At 22.7% G+C, this 21731-nt stretch overlaps 1 protein-coding gene and 1 long non-coding RNA gene across 4 annotated transcripts in view; one reads left to right on the top strand and one right to left on the bottom strand.

Annotated features, from left to right (window-relative positions):
- Positions 1-19417, bottom strand: part of LOC127277125 (GTPase-activating Rap/Ran-GAP domain-like protein 3) — a 50774-nt gene extending 31357 nt beyond the window's left edge. For 2 of the 3 annotated variants that reach the window (XM_051297970.1, XM_051297973.1), the window contains exons 1-2: positions 19258-19417; positions 15393-16292 (exon numbers count right to left, since the gene is read on the bottom strand). In XM_051297970.1, coding sequence (XP_051153927.1) covers positions 15393-15601 — 209 coding nt within the window. In that variant the 5' untranslated portion in view covers positions 15602-16292; positions 19258-19417. The remainder of the gene's footprint in view (positions 1-15392; positions 16293-19257) is intronic. The other variant, XM_051297971.1, reaches the window with a different exon arrangement.
- On the top strand, positions 677-1320 carry LOC127277140 (uncharacterized). Its single transcript, XR_007842324.1, has 3 exons — positions 677-832; positions 902-961; positions 1037-1320. It is a non-coding gene; the product is annotated as an uncharacterized LOC127277140 (long non-coding RNA).
- Positions 19418-21731: the final 2314 nt, after the last annotated feature.

The following is a 21731-nucleotide window of genomic DNA, read 5'->3' as shown; positions in this document are numbered from 1 at the left end:
ACAACACTTTATTAGAAAATGGGTATCCTAGTGTTTTTTTAAATAAATATATTAATAAAAGAATAGAATATTATAGTGTTAATAAAGTTGAAACGGACTTAGATTTTTCAAAAATTGTATCACTTCCATATATAAATAAATTTTCAAGTACTCTGATTAGAATGTTCAGTAAATTTAATGTTAAAGTCGTTTTTAAAACCATAAATAAACTTGAAAATAATATACTAAAATTGCCCAAAGACTGTTTTCCCAATTTTGAAAAAATTAATTTAGTTTATAAAATAAATTGTAAAAATTGTAATTCATGTTATGTAGGTCAGACATCACAGCATCTAAAGAATAGAATATCTGGACACAAATATCAGGAGTCTATTAAAAGTAAAGAAACAGCCCTTTGTAAACATTCAACGGAATTAAAACATCAGTTTAACTTTTCATCAAATGATGTTAAAATTTTATATTCCGAAAAAAATTTACGAAAACGAAAAATTATAGAAATGTATTATATTTTAAAAGAAAATAGTTCAATCAACTTTAAAACTGATGTTGAAAAGTTAAGTTACATTTATTTACAGTTAATATCATAATGTTTGTGAACCGACCTTTATACTTTTAGCACTTTTTATATGAACCTTGGCTTGACACCGTTCTGATTCTCAATACTAAATCTGTTTTTCATTGACTTTCCTAACCAACAAAATTGAAACACATGTCAAACATGTGTTTCAAAAAAGTTTTATTTTTAATTTTAAATTTTTCAAAACAATTTTCTTAAAACAAACATATATAAAATAAACAATCTTTTCAATTCAACTTTCAAAATTAATTAAAGGTAAATTTTTGATAATTAGATAAAATATTTTAAGTAATAGCTGGTTCTTACAGTTTTACATTTTTACAGATGATTAAAATTATTATGTCTAAATAAAATAAACAAAATTAAACAGACGTGACAATGTCGGTATGTATTCTTCGAAAGAAAAAAAGAACTTTAATCTTCGTTTGAAAAAAATTCTAAAAAAATTTATCTTTACAGAAATGTATCTGATGAGGACACAGAATTCTGTGTCGAAACGCGTCACATTTTTATGTCAATTTTTGTAATAAACTAAAAGCCATTTAGGCCAAAATGAAAAAAAACATCTTTTAATTGAAATATATTGGCTTTAACCTAAAAATTGTAACATAATATAATCAAAATTGATAGTAAGTGCACGTTAATTTTACTTATTGTAATTTAAATAAAATGAAACTTAATAATAATTACTGTAATTAATTTGTGAAAATTCTATTTAAAAGTAAAATATAGCAAAAAAAAGACTCTCTCTCTCTCTTTCAAAGCCCAGTGTGTCATTTCTCAGGAACATCTTTTGAATTTAAATGAAATTTTGCATTTTCTTCCTTTGCATTTGAGATTATTATACTAAATAATTAAATAGTCAAGAGCTCAATATTCCGGCGCATTTTAAAGCCCTTTAGAGCATCGTCATCAAATTGAGACGTATAAATGCGAAACTTTTTTTTTTCTCTCGAAAAGTTTTCATCCCAGGGGGAATTTGAACATAAATCATTCTTCTTTTCGTATATAATAATTCAAAACATACATACAGCTTCTTTTCCCTTAAAAAAAAAAAAAAATAACAATTATAAATTAAAGAAAAAGGATAGATTAATTATGCACGGTGTTTTTTTTAAATATAATTTTTATTAAAGGGTATAATTAATCACTCAGAGAGAATTTTTATTTTGTATTTTATTTACTATTATTATTTTTTATTTATTTATTTTACTTATTTTATTTGTTTTTTTTTATTTTTTGAACTAAAGAATTTTATTTACATTTTATTTATTTTATACTGTAATAACTTACAATTAGAGTTTTTTAATTCTACGTTTAGTAGTTATACAATGTCTCTGCGTAAAATATTTTATTTCGATATCAATAACAACGCTACTTAGTTATTATTGTTGTTTAGTTTTTAAAAAATAATTATCTCCATATTAATGTATTTTATATTTTTTCAATTTTAGTGTACTTCACTACGAAAGGGGAAATTTTTTTTTGTGAGTTCGTTTACGTGTAAATAAATAAATTTATTTTTTTATATTTTATTTATTTTTTATTTATTTATATTGTAAACAAAAAAAACGTCTTTTCGAACAAAGTACTGTAAATAAAATTAAAAATAAAAGTTAAAAAAATAAAATACATTTATTTTTTTATTATTTTATTATTTTTCATTTGTATCGAAGAATTTTATTTTTTTCATTTATTTAGTAAAAATAAATAAATATAACGGATTACAAACAGAAAAAAATGCTCTTTCGTACAATAAAATTAAAATTTAAATTAAAAAAAATATAAAAGTAAAAAGAATAGAATAAAATAAATATATTTATTTATTTTATCTATTATATTTTTTTATTTATATTTTTAATTTGTATCAAAGAATTTTATTTATTTCATTTATTTATTTTTTTTTATTTTTATAAAACTAAAATAAAAATTGATTAAAAACACAGTATTTTTTTATATGCATTTTTCTGCAAGACAAAAAATAAGTGTTTGGTGTGGGGATAATTATTTCACTATCATTAAAAAGTAATAAATCATCCCTTAAGGATGATATTATCGCTTAAGTATTTTTAAACGCATTAAATTGAAAATAGTTTTTTTGTCTCTTTTTTTTTAAAGCTACATAGAAGTCAAGGGCGCGCAAAACTTGTAATTCCATTTCAACTGTTTTTTTTAATAAATAAAAAATAAATAATAAATAAATTAAAATACATTTTTTTTATAATAAATATAGTAAAAAAAAATTATCATTATTTAAACGCGTCGTTACTATCGTGGTCATTATTCATCGGGTTATATAGGCGCGTGAGAGAGATATCTGGAGCCGATAAGTGTGAGTCCGCTTTTACTTATACGTTATCGACAAAAAAAAGCGAGAGAGAGAAAGAGAGAGAGAAGATGGAGAAAGAGATCGCGATGGTACCGATCGAGTATAGGTATTTTGTAGGTGAGAAAATTCATAAAATACATGGATGAAGATAATGTAGATATTCAATAGGTGCCTCGCGGTATATGAATCCATATAATGAACAGGCATTCATGTGCTTTGACTTCCGGTTCTTCAAATATCAAAGTAACGCCTCTATTTATGCCCTTTTTTTTTAAAAAAAAAAAAAAACTCTTGACCTGAATAAAAGACTGATTTTTCAGTATTGACCCTTTTCTAGGTCATTTGGGCAAACGAAAGTTTAACCAGAGACAAAGAAAAATGTTTGCCAATTTCTTTTGTATGGACATTTTCAGCTTTTGTCTTTAAGATACACTTCCTCTCTATTTTTTGATTGTTTCTAAATCGATTTTCAATATTGAGAATAATTGGTATTAAATGTAATTTACAATTTTATAGTCTTTTGTTCTGAATATAAAAATAAGTTCTAACGAGTTTTCTTTTCTTTTGAGAAAAGTTAAGGTTGTCCTTATAGTTTTGAAAAATAAAAAACTTCTTCTTTGTAAAAAAAAAAAAAAAATATCGATAACAATTAAACTTGTTCTCAAACAATATAACTAAAAATACTGTTTCAAATTGTCATTTTTCTTCTTCTAAAAATACCCTTATTGAATAATTATCAAATAATTATGAAAATAATTTATTTATAATAGTAATATTTATTTATAAAATAAATAATTTTATATTTACTTTTTCTTTATTTTATATTTATTATATATATTGAAAAAAAAAATTATTTAATTCAAATAATTGGTTACTTGATTATTATCAAATAAATACTTTTTGGTATTATTTTGATACTTTTAAATTATTAAGTAAATTAAAATAATTTTTAAATAATTTTTAAATAATTTTTAAATAATAATTTTAAAATTCTTTGTTTAGTTTCACGTAAATACCCTTTTAAAAACTGTTTACCCAGTAGATGTGGTACTTAATGTATTTGATTATTCAAATTTTCAACATTAAATTAGAATTAATTTTTTATAAAATATGTATATCCAAAAATTTTTTACTCAAAAAAAAAAAAAAGTGCACACACTGAATGAGCATATTTCAAATTACATGTATATTTTAAAAACACTTATCAGAGTGTACATTACCCAGAAAGATAATTCTCAACAAAAAAAAAAAAGAGAGAGAGAATTTTTAGTGATTGAATTTCTGTCAAAGAAAATTTTATGCTTAATTAAAATCGATTGAATTGATGCAATTTTTTACGCTGTGTTAAATTTTCCTTTGATTTTAGAAACGAATTTGAATTTCAATTATTGTTTCGATTGAATGATGATAAAATGGTTATATATTGTGAGATAAAATTTTGGATTTCAATAACTTTATCATCAAAGCGGCAAATGAAGCGTGTCATAATAATTTTATATAAATAGCTATTTACTTTAAATATATCTATATATAGGTAATATAATCGTTTGAATTGTATTTAGAATCAAGTTCAAGTCAATTAGAAAAAGTGATAATATATTTTTAATACGATTAAAATCATATAATTTTTTTTTCTTACACTCAAAATTATATTTACACGGGTTGTCGGATAAATAAATAAGGAAACACAATGAGAAAGAAATTTATTTGATTCACACAATTTGTTTTTTATCACAAATAAATATTTATTTGTATTAAATAATTTTTATTTGAATTAAACAATTTTGCTCAGTACTTGAAATAAAATTTAATTAACTTAAAAATTATTTTATCTGAGACTTTAAAATAATTTTTTTTCAGTGTATTTTTGAAATTTGTTTATCAATTGTTGCAAATAATGATATAAAAAAGAACCACTCTTTGGCAGTTATTCAAGGAATATTATATAATAAATCTTTAGAAAAATATGAATTTTTTTTTAGTTGTGACATTTATATATATTATATAAATAGTCAAATTTAATTTTTGAATCGTTGAGCATTTTTCACATCACTTTTTCTCTTGATCTATTGAAATGTTCTAGATTTTTTCTCTGTGTGTGTGAGAATTCGGTCAACCTCATTGAAAGATATACAGAAAATGAAAGCACAAAGATCAATTTCAACCGAAAAAAGTATTTTCTGTGTGTGTTTGTGTGTTTTGTTCTCTCATTCTGAAAACAATATGGCATGACTATTGTGTTTGAAACATATATATATATATGAAGAAAATGATGCCTCTTCCCTTGGCGTTACGCCGAACAGAAAAGATTTCTCTTCAAAATGACCTAGAGTGTGTCTGGGTCGAATCTTTGACGCCAAACACGTAAGGGTTATTCTCACTAAACATTTTTCAAACTCATATAAGAGTAGAAATTTCATTATTAATCTTACAAACTTATATATATGTGTTATTAGAGTTGAAAATTAATTTTTTATTTTTCAATATTGGAAAACGAAAAAAAAAACAATCTGAAAGCGGTCCTTCAACCTTGAACTAGAACATTGACATGGGGTTTAAAACAGGTGCATGATTTTCCCATAAAAATCAATAGAATTTTCATTTTAAAGAATTTTATTAGAAATAATTTTTTTTTTTTACACAAATTTTCTTTTTTCATATTAAAATTTGTCAGGATTTTTTTTCTTGTTTTATATACGAATTTTTACTTAACAAAATTTTTGACAGAATTTTTTATTTTACAGTCATTTAATTTTTCATGACTTTTTATTTAAAAGAATTTGAATTTATAACAGAATTCTCATTCAATCAAATTTTATGTAATTCGAATTATTCAATGACTGAAATTCCAATTCACCGAATTTCAATTTGTCCGAATTTTTATTTGTAAGAATTTTTTAATTGATAGAATTTCTAAGACGCCGAATCGTGATTTGTCAATTTTAAAAAATTGCGCCGAATTTTTTTCTGTCAATTGAAATTCTATTAATTAAAAATTCATCCAAATAAAAAATAATTTGGACAAATTAAAATTTGGTGAATTGAAATTTCTGTCATTTAAAAATTCAATTAAATATGAGAATATTCTGTTAAATTGAAATTCTTAATAAAAATAAATCAACATAAAAAAGCCATGACAAACATATTTTTTGTTCTCCATAAATTTTTTATCAGAAACATATGTATTACATTGAGAAAAAAAAAGAGAAACGTTTTAATTTACATAGAAGTGAAATACGCGTTTTCATTTTGATATCGACATGCTCATTTATACAATATGGAATCATAACCAATGAGTTTGGATTTGCAATCGAACTTTTGACCTAAATGTTTTTTTTGCTTTTTTTTTTTTACAAAAAATGATGAGATTTTTGAGAAATTATAATTTCCTACTTAAATGTAGAATTTTTTATTTGTTCTCTAATTTTTTATATTAGAAAGAAAAATTATTATCTAATCGGTATATTGTATAAAAAAATAATAATTTTTCCATTTTGAATGCGTAAATAATTGTTGAAACTTGTGAAAATTAAATTCTCTGTCCTTGTATAATTGGTATGGAGATTATTAATATCAGCTATATTCCTATAGAGATATTTCAACTTTTAAAATTTCTGATTAACTTAATATTTACTAAAAGCAATATGCTCCTTAATGATGATTATGTCTTTCCTTTGGTTACATAAACTGCTCACTTGGCCAATTTATAACTATATATATATATATATATATATACTCAAGGGAGTATAAAAGGTCGTTTAAGTGTTATGTAAACATATTTTTTCAAACTAAAACTGATACTTTTTTTTATGTATTATCAAAAAGTCAATTTCAGGCGAAATAAATATTCGTAAATAAATAAATAATAATAAATATTCGTTTAAGTAGTAGAAGTCAAGTTAGTGAGAGATAAAAGGAATTAGAAATTATTTATTAGTAGTAAAAGGCAGTTTTTACAAGTCATTGAAATTAGGGCAGTAAGTAGTAAAGGTCAATATTAGTCAGGCTTTGAAAATTCTCGTAGTGAGTTTTTTTTTAAGTATTAGTAGAAAAATTTAATTCCAGTCAAAATTCTTAAATTTTCATTTGAGTAGTAAAAGTCAATTTTGTCAGACATGGAAATGATTGTAAATTCGTTATCAGTAGTTAAAGGCAGTTTTAGTCAGACTTTGAAATTTTTTTGTAAATTTCGTATCAGTAGAAAAGGACTTAAGTCAGACTAAAATTATAGTTTCAGTAGTAACAGTCAGTAATAGTCAGACTTTACAATTTTTCTTTCGATATAAGGAAAAAGTTTTAGTCAGACTTTAAAAAATCTTGTAAATTTAATATCAGTGGAAAAAGAAAAAGTTTTAGTCAGACTTTAAAATTATTGTTTCAGTAGTAGGAGGCAATTTAGTCAGACATGGAAATGGTTGTAAATTTATCAGTAGTGAAAGACAGTTTTAGCCAGACTTGAAAATTATGGTTTTAATAGAAAAAAATTATTTAGTCAGACTTTGAAATTTGTGTCCGTTTAGTAACTGTAGTAAATGTCAGTTTCAGTCAGACTTTATAATTATAATTTCAGTAGTAAAAGTCAGTTACAGTCAGACGTAAAAATAATTTATTCACTGTAGCAAAATTCAGTTTTAGTCAGACTACAAAATTATTATTTTAGTAGTATAAGAGTCAATTTAGTCAGACATAGACATTGTAAATTTAATATCAGTAGAAAAAGACAGTTATAGTCAGACTGAAAAATTATGTTTTCAGTAGTAAAAGTAAATTTTTAAGCAGACCTAGAAATGTTTTTAAATTTTCTATCTGTAGTGGAAGATAGTTTTAGTTAAATTTTCCAATTATGACAGTAAGTAGTAATAGTTAATATTAGTCAGACTTTAATAAATTCTTGTAAATTTGATATAAGTAGTAAAAAGCAGTTATCGTCAGACTTTGAAAAATTTTCGTTTCATTAGTAAATGGTAATTTAATAGAAATTGTTATACATCAGTAGAAAATGACAGTTTTAGTCATATTTTGAATAATTCTTGTAAATTTTCTTCCAGTAGTATGAGTTAGCATTAGTCAGACATTGAAATTTTTTTTGTTTAAAAAACAATTTTTGTTTTCTTATCAGTAGTGAAAGTCAATTTAGTCAGAAAGAAAATTATTATCTTGTAAATATTGTGATTAGTATAGTAAAAACTACTTTTAGTCAAACAACGTTTTAATTTGTTCCATACAAGAGTATTTGAAATTTTTTTTTCTGTAAGTAGTTAAAGACACGTTTCAGTCAGACAGGAGCAATATATTAAATTGATAATTTATTTTTGAATAAAAACAAGTTATTTAAATAAAGAAAAATCATACAAGGACGTTTACATTGATTAAAATCGATTTTGGTAGTGACAGAAATATATTGATTAAATAAATAAATAAATATAGTGTATACATATATATATTCGCATCAGACATAGTATATAAAGTGATTTGAAACGGTTGAATTACCTTCTGCATCTCGTCGGTGAGATGATATGGGGATATGAGGAGTAACAACGAGTGTATAGGAAACTGTTGAACGGGGGGTAAATAAGAGAGAGAGAGAGAAGAAGAGAAAAGAGAGGACTCTGGCCTGATGCCTGGCCTTCCACTCGGTCAAGCATGATTGAGATCGATCGACACGACACAAAAGAGTTGCTCGACACGAAGCTAGCGTGATAGTAATAAAGGTTAATTATAAAGAGAGAGTTACCTGAAACGCGAAAGAACCTCCCCGTGCAGTGGCATGAATTCTATATACATATAGGGTCCTCTCCATGCCCCCAAATGTGCATAACTTTTTTTTTTTTTTATCGATAATCCCCCGTCATTTTTACATACAGTAAACTGCAGCGTAAAATGTGTAAACATCGAGAGTAATTTTTATTTTTTTTTTTTTACTAATTTGTCCCTTTTTTTCTTAAGAAGGACAAAAAACGACATTTTACAAAATTGTAGTTTCAGCTTCCTCTCTCTATTTTAAATCAGTTTCATTCACATTTTATTTCATTCACTTTGATTTCAAAGAGCGAGTACATTGAGAAAAGTATTTATTTTCAATAATGAAATTCCTTCCTGTAAATTTCCCTCTTTTTTCAAAGCTTTCAATTCTTTTGGAAAATCTATTTTAATTAATTTTTCACCTGACGTAAGTTTTTTTATTTTATATCAATAAATTATTTATTTATAAATTGTCAGGAAATAAAAATATCCCTTTTGTACAAAAAGAATAATTTTGAAAAAAATATTATTTCGTCTCAGCAATCAAAATTTGGTTGGGATAACAAAACATTTTTTTAAACAAACTATTTGGTTGAGTCAACAAATAAATTTGGTTCAGTGTTTTTTGTTGGCATAACAAAAAATTTCTGGCTATCTCCACCAAATTTTTTTGCAAATTAAACCAACAGTTTTTTTTTTGTAATTTTATATTTGGTTGTCGTAACAAAATTTTGGTTAGAATAACAAACGATCATTTGGTTTTTTTGACCAAACTATTTTGTTGTGTTAACCAAATATTATTTTGTTGTATTTACTAAATTATTTTGTGTTAACCAAATTATTTTGTTATAACCAAATTTTGGTGGTAATTCAAAAATATACAAACAAATAATTTTCTTGACCTAACCAAATGTTTGGTTGAAATAACTCGTTTCAGCCAACCGAAATATTTGGTTACAGCAACCAAAATTGTCTAACAAAAACAAATTTGTTCCAAACACAAAACCTTTTTTTTCATACTAATAGAAAGAAAAATATTAAAAATATATTTATTAAAATTACTCTATGTTTAAATAATTTTTGTTTAAAAATAATTTTTCTTTATATCAAATAAATAAAAAATGCTTTAAATATAGAACAAATATATATATGAGAAATAAAAAATTATAATTTGACAAAAAACGACATTAGTTTGGATTATATGGTTAAAAACGAAATCGTGAATTGAGCTATAATTCAATTCTTTTTAATTTACACCTTCTTATATATCGTGTGACTGCAGTGTGTGCACCGGAAATAAATATTTTTATGAGTGTTGGAGAAGTAATCTCATTCTAAAATTTCAATTTCATACGGAAAGCTATAAACTTATTTTTTTTTCGAAGAAAAGAAAAAAAAACTATTTTCCGCCTCATATACGCAATGGCAGTAATTCTCTTTTACTTTTATAAATGTGTAATAAAATAAAATTAATTTAATTTAGTATTTTTATTTTAATATAATTATAAAAAATAATAATTATTAAAATTAATATTATAAATATGATAAATATTAAATTTATTTTAAAAATAATAATTATAAAAATTAATATTATAAAAATGTGAATTATTATAATTATAAGTATTATTAATAATAAACTATTACAGTATATAAAAATAAATCAAAGTACCTAAAAAAAATAATAATGTGACATTGCAAAGAAAAGAAAATTTTTATCAAAAATACTGCGCAGGAAAAATATTTCTCATGGAAAATTTTTGTCGTGAATATTTTTTTTTCTATATGTACCTATTCAATTTCCATACTTTCAAGGGTTTTCAAGGTTTCAAAGTTTTTTCTCACTAAAATAAAAGTTACGTTTGTCGAATACTTTGTAAAAGTTTAACCGATTTCAAAACACTTTCTCATGAAATATTTTTTCTAAATTATATTTAATTTAATTAGATTAAATATTATAAAATAATAATATTAATAAATAAAATGTAACCCAATAAAATCAATAAAATAAATAATTAATTATTAAAATTATTAAAAATATTTTTTTATTCTCTGTTTCAGGTGAGTGCATCGATTTTATATAGATCTTCAATACCATTTTTAACCTTGGTCGTAAATCATGCGACTGGAAAAAAAAGTTATCGGACTGGGATTTTAAGTAGTGAGTTCTGTTTTGATTTTATTTTTATACTTTCAAGTGTTTCTTTTTTAAAAATTATTCGACGCGATTAAAAAATTTTTTTTTTATATACATTTTAAGATAATTTTTGTGAAAGAAAATTATTTTGAAAAATTGTTTAAATTTCGATTATCGAAATTTTATTTTGGAATTTTTGAATTGAAAAATTAGGAAAAAAATTATCTAAAGTGAAAAAAAAATTAAAATGAGTCAATCAGGAACTTTTGAGTAATGGAACGGAACTATAAGTTTGACACTATACTATACTGACTTTGAAACTTTATAGTTATATTAGCTAGCAACTTCTCTTTGCATCTATTCGCAATTTTGATGAAATAGTTCAAATTTCTAGTTAATAGTTACATAGTTTTTACATATAATAGTTTAATCCTTTGATTATAATTTTGTCTTTATTTAATTTTTCTAATTTTTTTTATAAATATAAATTATTTTCGATAAACTGTATATAGAAAATTTATTGACCAGATTACTTTAAAATGGAATCTTCATGTTTAAAGATGAAATTGATATTTCCCTTGCGTTTTAAAAACCTATATCATTCGAGAGAAAGAAATTGAAAAACACATTACAAAGTATAGAAAGAATGTATATATAGCAATAACTTTGGTATAAATCAACAACTTTTCCTCCCATTTGAAAATCTTGTTTATATATATATATATATATATATATATATAAATGTCAACCTTGATCTATATTAATTTTTGCCTGCAGAAAAATGTTTAAATATTAAAGAAGAAAAAACGAAAAAAAAAAAAAAAAAGATTATTTCCTTCTTTATCAAAAAAAATATTTCGAAATAACCAACCAACCGATGCTTTTGTTTTCTTTTCATGGAACTAAATAGCTTTTCATAAAAATGACATTTTTTTAAAAGATACTTTCTTTTTTTTTCATTAACAGCTTTGAATATGAAAAAAAAAACGAATAATATCTTCATTCATAAAATATGTAATAACAGTTTCTCTTTTGTTGGGGTTTTTAAAATAAAGCAACCTCTTGGAAATTCTTCATATTTTTTTTTTTTCCCGCCTCGCACATTCAGCGAGTAATTCTCATTTTAATCAACAAAATTGTTTCTTCATCGTTATAATTGAAATTTTGCCATTTCATTCACTTTCTTGATTGCTCACACTTAAATGCGCAATCTTAGTTGAAGGAATATTGTTTTCCAGAGAAAATCCTTCATCTTATATATTATACATTCGAAGCACGATTTATTCATGTTATCATATTTCATTTGATCGCAGTGGGATTTTAAAAATAAATTTTGAATTTTTATGATAACAATAATAATAATAATAATAATAATTGATGAAATTTTTGAAGCCAAATAAATAATGATAATAGTAATAATAATATTTTAAGCAATAGTCACGTAAAGAGATATTGACACGTCACGTGTACATTCGATGCCAATTAATCGATTCTAAACTGATATTCTGCAACCTATCAAGTCCATACATATTAGTTGACACATTTAGATTGAATTTCCCTTTAATTTAATAATTAAATTACGAAAATCTAATGCCAAACGTAAAAGCGATTAAAATAATTTTATATAGTGTAATTTTTTTTTATTTTGAATATAAATTTTTTATTTTTATTACTTTCTTTCTTAAATTAATTAATTAATTAATTAAGTAGTATTTGAAATTAATATTTTTTTAATAACAAAACGGTATATCAAAATTCAAGTATAGAATGTATAAATCTCTGCTTATGTTGATTTGAACAGGACTTAATTATATTTATGTAATTAAAGCATGTAATCTCAGTTTACTCGGGATCATCATGATTTATGGTAGCGTGAAAATTTCAAAATAGATATTTCATCGAAAACTTAGTGTGTATGAATGTTAAATAATTATTTAATTCTGTCTTTTGAAAATTTGAAGAAATTGTAATTTTAATTAATTTTTTTTTTTGAAGTTTAAAATGTTTAACAAATTTTTAAGTAGGTAATATTTTTGGCTAATAAATATAGTTTTCGCTACTATTTTCAATTAGATAGCGAAATTTTTTTTTTGTAAAATCGTTGTCAGTGGCAAAGGGCAGGTTTAGCTAGACTTTTAAAATTTGTGTAAATTTTATATCAGGGTCAATCCATTATATTTCGACTGAAGTGGTCGCTGACTAATTTTTAAAAATTATAATACTTTGCAGGAATGATTTTGAAGTTATCAAGATCACGAAATGAAAAGAATTTTATTAAAATTTTAATTATTTATTGCAAAATATGACTTTAAAGTATATGAGGTGCTGAAAACTGTCAATTTTTTAGCCATTAGAAAATATGCAAAAATACGTAGAATTTACCATAAAAATAAAAAAATTTTTTTGTAATTTACTAAGAATGAATAAATTTATCATTATCAATTGATGTAATTATTTAAATATGTGAAATAATATATAAAATATGATTTTCAAGTTCGCCTGTCAAATAACCTAAATTTGCAAATTTCATCTATTAAATGTGAGAAAGAGAAGTCATTAAATTGAAAAAAACCTTACCAAATATAAAGTACTTGTGACTAACTTTTAGTTTTTCTTAGCACTTTTTTTCTTTTTTCTTCATAAATGTGAAATAAAAAGCAATAAAAATTGGCACTTTGCTTATTTTCACTATTTTCAAATGTAAATAACTTTCTTGGAGAAAACTGAAAAATTACAAAACTTGGGCAATATCTAATTGATCACTAAATACACACACTGGAAAAAAATTCGCTTTGGTCCCGAAGATACTTTTTGAGATAATTAAGTTTAAATTTTTCACAATTTTTATGAGGTTAATGCATGTGATTTTTATAAAATTGAAGTTAGTTCAAAATATTTAACCAATAAAACCTAACTTCGTCCTTAAAAAACTACATGTATTAACCTGATAAAAATTGTGAAAAGTTTAAACTTAATTATCTCAAAAAGTATCTTCGGGACCAAAGCGAATTTTTTTCCAGTGTGTGTATTTAGTGATCAATTAGATATTGCCCAAGTTTTGTAATTTTTCAGTTTTCTCCAAGAAAGTTATTTACATTTGAAAATAGTGAAAATAAGCAAAGTGCCAATTTTTATTGCTTTTTATTTCACATTTATGAAGAAAAAAGGATAAAAGTGCTAAGAAAAACTAAAAGTTAGTCACAGGTACTTTATATTTGGTAAGGTTTTTTTCAATTTAATGACTTCTCTTTCTCACACTTAATAGATGAAATTTGCAAATTTAGGTTATTTGACAGGCGAACTTGAAAATCATATTTTATATATTATTTCACATATTTAAATAATTACATCAATTGATAATGATAAATTTATTCATTCTTAGTAAATTACAAAAAAAAAATTTTATTTTTATGGTAAATTCTACGTATTTTTGCATATTTTCTAATGGCTAAAAAATTGACAGTTTTCAGCACCTCATATACTTTAAAGTCATATTTTGCAATAAATAATTAAAATTTTAATAAAATTCTTTTCATTTCGTGATCTTGATAACTTCAAAATCATTCCTGCAATGTATTATAATTTTTAAAAATTAGTCAGCGACCACTTCATTCGAAATATAATGGATTGACCCATCAGTAGTAAAAGGCAGTTTTAATCAGACTATAAATTTAAGTTTCAGTAGTAGGAGTAAATTTTTTGTCAGGCTTGATTTTTTTTTGTAAATTTAGTGTCAGTAGAAAAAGGCAGTTTTAGTCAGACTTCAATTTTTTGTATATTTAATATCAGTAGTAAAAGTCAGTTTTAGTCAGACTTCAAAGTATTGTTTTTTTATTAGTAGAAAATGGAAATTTTTTATTATATTTTAAAAATTTTTATTTTAGTATCAGTAGAAAGAGAGTGTTTTAGTCAGACTTTAAAATTAGAGTTTCAGTAGTAAAATTCACTTTTAGTCAGACTTCAAAATATTTGTAAATTTAGTATTAGTAGAAACAGACAGTTTTAGCCAGACTAAAATTATGGTTTTAATAGAGAAAAAAAATTTAGTCAGACTTTGAAATTTGTCTACGTTTAGTAACAGTAGTAAACGTCAGTTTCAGTCAGACTTTATAATTATAATTTCAGTAGTAAAAGTCAGTTACAGTCAGACGTAAAAATAATTTATTTTCTGTGGTAAAATTCAGTTTTAGCCAGACTTCAAAATTATGATTTCAGTAGTAAGGGTCAATTTACTCAGACATAGAAATAGTAAATTTAATATCAGTAGAAAAAGGCAGTTATAGTCAGACTGAAAAATTATGTTTTCAGTAGTAAAAGTTAATTTATTCAGACTTTGTATATATTTAGTATTATTAGTAAAAGACAGCTTCAGTCAGACTAAAATTTTTCTATATTTCGTATAAGTAGTAAAAACAGGGTTTAGTCAGACTTATTTTTTTAGTAATTTTCTTATCAGTAGTAAAAGCAAATTACAGCCAGACTTTAAAATTATAATTTCAGTAGTAGAAATTAATTTTAGTCACACTTTTAGTCAGACCGAAAATTTTTATTTAGATTTAGAAAAAAAATTTTCTATAAAATATAGAAAAGGAATTGTGAAAATGTCTCACCTGATTGTCCATGGTAAGACTTTAGTTCCTTCAAAACTAATGCTTCTCAATTCATATTTTGTTCTATGTCGTAGAGGTGATCCTGGTCCAGTATTATTTCCATAGATATTTCTTACACTCTTTGATGTTGGTCCACCTGGAAGAGCATGACGGCGAGCTCCAACGCCTTCTCTTGGACATTGGTTAGAATTTCTTTTGAAAGAACTCATCTTTCATCATAATCCAATGAGAATTGTGAATATTTCCCCTTTTTTTAAAAACACCAAAGCGTATTATTTTCCCTTCTTTTGTTCTTTTTTCCTTTCTTTGAAAACTAAAGAAATTTTTTAATACATTCTTTTCATTATCATCATTATCAGGTAATTTTTTTTTTTTTTATTATAGTGTAAAATCTTAATTTTCTATTTAATTTTTTCTCAAAAAATTTTTTTCTAAAATTAATTATTTAATTTTCCATGTCTTTGCGAAAATAGAATTTTTTTAAGGTACTTTTTTTTCCTTATTTTTTGGTCCTTTTTATTTTGGTAGGTTTTTTTTCTGTGTAATATAGTTGAGCAGGAAAATGTTTCTAAAGAAGATGTGCTTGTCTAACAAACTCCTCTAGACTAAATACTTGTTTTATTATAAGTTGCATCTCATCGTTTGTTGAAAACTTTGTTTTCATTATAATCTTGATCAAGAAACAGTCTTGAGAAATATATTTTGTTTATTATTTTTGCGCGAAGGATAAATTTAATTTTTCAATTCTATATTGTATATAAAGGAAACATTTCAGTGATTGATATGGAAAATATTTTAACCATAATATCAAAAAATAGAGTTCATAAAATGTTTCTTTAACAAATATATATATCTAAAAATAAATTTTTAAGTTCAAATTTTACGACATATTGTTTCAACCTAGAAGCAATGTAGCATTAAATTACTTCGAACACTGCACCGTTAAATTGTATAACATTATAGACCAAAATCCGTGTTATATTGGGAAAAAAAAAATTTACAAAAAAAAATTAATGAAAAATTTTACTTTTGAATATTTTGAATTCATTTTTTTTTATTTCATTAAATTTACAACTTTATTTTTCTCCGAAGATAAATTAATAATTCCAATTGTCTCTGACAGATATTTTCCTATTCAGATGTGCAATTACAATTTGAACATAATGAAATCGAGGAGAAATAGTGAATAAAATTGTTTCAATTAGTAAATCAATAAAAAAAAAATTTATTTGATTCAAATACTTGACTCAAACAAATATTTACTTGTGCCAAATAATTTTTATTTGAATTAAATAAACTGTATTTGAACCAATAATTTTTGTATTTGAAACAAATACGATTTAATTGACTCAAATAATATAATTATTTGATACAAGTAAATATTTATTTGATACAAATAAATATTTATTTGATAATAGTTAAGAAACCAATTATTTGAATCAAATAAATTTTTTTTTTCATTGTATGTACTTTTTAAATTGTATATAATTTTTTATAGAATCTTAGTTTCTTATAAATTTTGCAGTCTCACCAAAACTTGATTAAAGTTTCATAATTATCATTACTCTGTGTAAACTTTTTCAAAAGATAAATCAAAAACTTTCTTCATTTTCTATATAATATTATCATCAAGATGGGTGGAAAAGCAAATAAAGTTTTATTTTTAAACATATAATAATAAAAGTTAAACGAAATTGAGTTAGATACTTTAATATATATAAAATTGATATTTATTTGTCCTTTCAACGAGAAATTCTACATTGTTATATAAATAAATAGAAAATATTTATTTATTGTTTTTAGCTAAGTTCGATAAAAAAAAAACTTTTCATACCTTTTTTTTATAAACAATGGAAAATTGCAATTATTTTTAAATAAAAAATTTTTTAGATTTAAATTTTTTTTCATTTTATTTTTTAGTATTTTTTTTAAAAATATTTTAAAAAATGAACCCTCTAAAAAACCTGTTGATTCACCTTTGGCAAATCGTGAATATTTTTTAAAATTCCTAGAGAACAAAGCTATTTTTAATTGTAATAAATAATAATTTTTATTAAAAATTTTAATTGTGAAAATAATAAAATTTTAATAACTAAAAGAAATTGTTTTGAAAATATGTGATATTAAAAATTGAGAATTGTTTTTTGTTTCATAATTACAAGTGCGATTTACACACATTTTGTCTAAATTAATAGTTGAATTCATTTTGTGCAATTTACCTTAACAGCCTTTAAAGTTTGTTCCATTTGTTTCTTGTTAAGTTTTATATATGATTTCCCTCTGACGCTAAATTTATCCAAAACCAGTTCATGGTCATGAATATTTTTCCGCGAACAGCCAAAAGAATATATATATGTATTATAAAATATAATTATCTAATCCTTTTACTTTTCATCGAGAAAAATACTCAATTACTTTTTTCTCTCATATTTTTTTTCCCCAACTTTAAGGTGATATAAAAGTCTTTTCCATATATAATATCCATTGTAAAAAATATATATAAATTTAAAATGCAGGATTTTGTATTAAAAATCAAATAAAGAAATTTATTATAAAAAAAAAAAAAAATGAAAAGAATAGAAAAAGCATTTTTTCAAAGAATTATTATTCTTTTTATTACAATATATTCTTTTATAATATAAATATATAATATAGAAATTCTTCGAAATTACGTAATTTATATGCACAAGTATATGTTTTTTTTTTTTTTTTTTTTTTTTTTTTGCGTAAAAAATTTATAGAGATGGAAATTTTATTATTTAAAATTTTTAAGCTATTTTCAATGGTAAATTTTCCATTAAATTCTGTAAAATATTACGATCATAAATATACAATTTTTTGTGTATATATATATATAGAACTTGCAAGTTTTTTATGTTCACTATTGCATCGTTGAAAAATCGAAATTTTATTTCCATGAAAAATTAAGTTCTAACGGGTCAAGTTTTATTAGGTTTTTTTTTCCTTTTTTTTTTTAATAAAACAAATTGAGAAAAATAAAAGTAAACTTTTTCATTGGAATTTTTGTCTTTAAATTTGTTAAAAAAAAAAAAATTAATTTGCATTTTATGTTTGTTATTTTTGCTATCTATTATTAATTAATTATAGTTATATATTATTATTATTATTATTATTATTATTATTATTATCTTTGTTTTTTTATTATATTTATTATTATATTATAATTATATATTCTAATAATTATAATAAATATATATTAAGATAAATCGTTGAACGTAACCTTAAAATATTTTTCGAGTTATTATTTAATAAATTTTAATTATTTAAACTTAAAATATGTTTTAAGTTATTTATTTATTTGATTAAACAGGCGAAAAAGCCGTTACAAAAAAAATTTATTGTTTAATTAATAAATTTTAAATAGGTAAATTTAATTTTAAAAGTTATTTATTTAATTAATATTTCAAATAATTGTGATGTTGAATTAAAATAAGTTGCAATTTAATATTAAATTGAATTAAATAAGTTGCAATTTGTTTTTCAAATAAGATCACAATTTTTTCTATTTAAACAAATTGCCGAGATTAAATAAATATAATTAAATAAAAATAAATTAAATAAAAGAAAAATAAATAAAAATAAAGAAGTGGTAAATAAAATATAAATAAATTACAACTGAATATAAATAAATGTAAATAAATATAAATAAAAAATTAAAATAAATAAATTATAATAAATTAAATAAATAAAAATAAATAAAAAAATTTATTAATTAAATTTAAATGTATACTTAATAACTTTAAAATTTTTTTTTTTCAATTGCACATCAGAATGACAGAAAATTTCTATCAGTATTGTTGTTGAAAATAATTTTTTTTTTTCATATACGGAAATTAATTTTTACTTATTTCACTTCCGGAGAAAGAGCGAGCGCGCGCGCCATGAGAGAGTTTATTTTTTAAATCTTGTCAACAGTTAGGGTCGAGTGTCACTTTCTCACTGTTGAGAGAGATGTAGGGTTCGAACGACCATAACGAAGCAACCCCACCAAACGACTAGGCAGCATCAGTTGTGTGTTACCACCCATTTCTCGCCGCTTCCTCTCCGATGTTTGTCCGTTTACCTTGGTATGTTCACCATGAGATTGACACATACGAACACGTGCCAACATACCTCTCACTCCTATATATATATATATATATATATATATTGATGCACCAGATAAAAAAAAAAAATATCACTCCAACACAGTTCATCTCTCTCATCACTACTTTTGGTCCAATTCTCAATTATCCCATATCCCTGGACCTATATTTAGAGTTTGATAGTATTGAGTTAATCAATTGAATATTCACGTTATTTCGATAAATTAAAAATAGATTTTGATTTGAATTAATAATAGTAATAATAATAATAATAATAAGGGATGAAATGATTGCGCACATATTGCAAACTGGTACAGGAGTGTTTTGAAGATATAGTTTTCCTCTCTTCTCATCGTATATATATAGAGAGAGTGAAAAGTGTGACCATTGTATATAATGGTGCGCGCATGTCTCTTCAATGTTGCTCTTGCAGATTGTTTTCTGAAATTGAGAAGGAACGTTGTCGTCGTAACTTGTCGGATTCGATCCTTTGAACATGTTGCGTAATTCAAGGTCATTCTTTTTTTGTTTCTTTAATATATATATATATATACGTATACAAAAGAAGCAGCGTCTTTATAGAATTTTTCTTCGAAATTGTTACGATTGAAATTCATTTTATACCGCGTATGAACAATCTTTCATTTTCGTAAAAATTTTCAAATTGTCGAGTTCACGTCAATTTTCCCAATATTTGATGGTTTTTTATCGTTTTAACTTAAATAATTTTAAATTAGCCTAATAAAATTAAAAAAAGAAAAACCATTGAAAAATAATATTTTATTTTAATAATTTTCTCTCTAAATTTGAATTATAGTTGAAAGTAACTAATTATTAGTAAAATCATTGATCAATTTTTGCTTCAGCAATTCGTGAAAAATTAATAATTATAGTCATTTAATTAGTAAACTAATTAGTAATTTATAAATTAGTAAATTAATTATTAATTAGTAATTTATTAATTAGTAAATTAATTATTAATTAGTAATTTATTAATTAGTAATTTATTAATTAGTAAATTATTAATTAGTAATTTATTAATTAGTAATTTAAAAATTAGTAAATTAATTATTAATTAGTAAAATATAACTACCTATTAATTAGTAAAAGAACTAATTATTTTAGTTATTAATTAATTAGTTAATTCAGTTGTTTTACATAACTTAAAAATAAATATAACTAATAGTTATTTTTAACAAAATAATTAGTAGTAATATTACTATTTAAATCAGTAACTGATTTTTTGCTTTTGAATTAATTATTTTTTACTAATTTGAATCTAGAGTATAATAAAGAAAACAATTTTTTCATTCGATAATAAGAATATAAAATAATAATAATTATAAAAAAAAAAATTTTCTCTTATTTTTCATGTCCGTAAAAAATTGTGTTAATTTTATAGAAATAATTAACTAACTAATTTTGTCGGACAGTCAAATAATTGTTAATTAAAGTTGTTTGACTTTATTGAACATTATCTCTTGTATAAAGCTAATTAAAATTTCTTTTGATCAACTATAATTTTATCATTATGTGAACATGCAATAAAACAAAAGGAAAATTATTAATAATAATAATGATAATAATAATCAATTTTTTTTTTATAATTATAATTTAGTACTTCATTTGTGCGAAAACGCATTTTTATTCATCTCTTTTGTAAGCCCGTTTATGCTGTGTAAATAAATAAATAAATAAATAAACAAATAAATAATTAAAAAGATAATAATATTAATAATAATAATAATAATAATAATAATAATAATAATAATAGTAATAATAATAATAATAATCGCCAACAAACCGTGAATAAATTAAAAATAATAGGATTTCAGTCAGATATGATTTTTTTTTGCATATGAAGTATCAGTAGTAAAATCCAGGTTTCGTCAGACTTGAAATTTTGTTTGCATATTTGGTTTAAGTAGTAAAAGGCAGTTTCGGTCAGACTATAATTTTTCATTTCAGTAGTAGAAGTAGATTTTTGTCAGACATTCAAATTACAGTTAATTTAGTATCAGTAGATAAATCCAGGTTTAGTCAGACTTTAAATATTTTTTTGTATATTTGTTCTAAGTAGTAAAAGGCAGTTTCAGACAGACTTTTCTAAATTTACGCTTCAGTTGTAGAAATAAATTTTGTATCAGTAGTAAAAGATAATTTTAGTCAGACTTGATATATATTTTCGTGTTAGTAGTAAAAGTTACTTTAGTCAGACTTAAAATTTTTTTTT

This window comes from Leptopilina boulardi, unplaced genomic scaffold (assembly GCF_019393585.1).
Source record: "Leptopilina boulardi isolate dan_hultmark-lab unplaced genomic scaffold, ZJU_Lbou_2.1 LbouV2_165, whole genome shotgun sequence".
Taxonomy (NCBI): Eukaryota; Metazoa; Arthropoda; class Insecta; order Hymenoptera; family Figitidae; genus Leptopilina; species Leptopilina boulardi.
The sequence above is the reverse complement of the archived record's forward strand: the minus strand, read 5'-3'. Positions and strand labels throughout refer to the sequence as shown.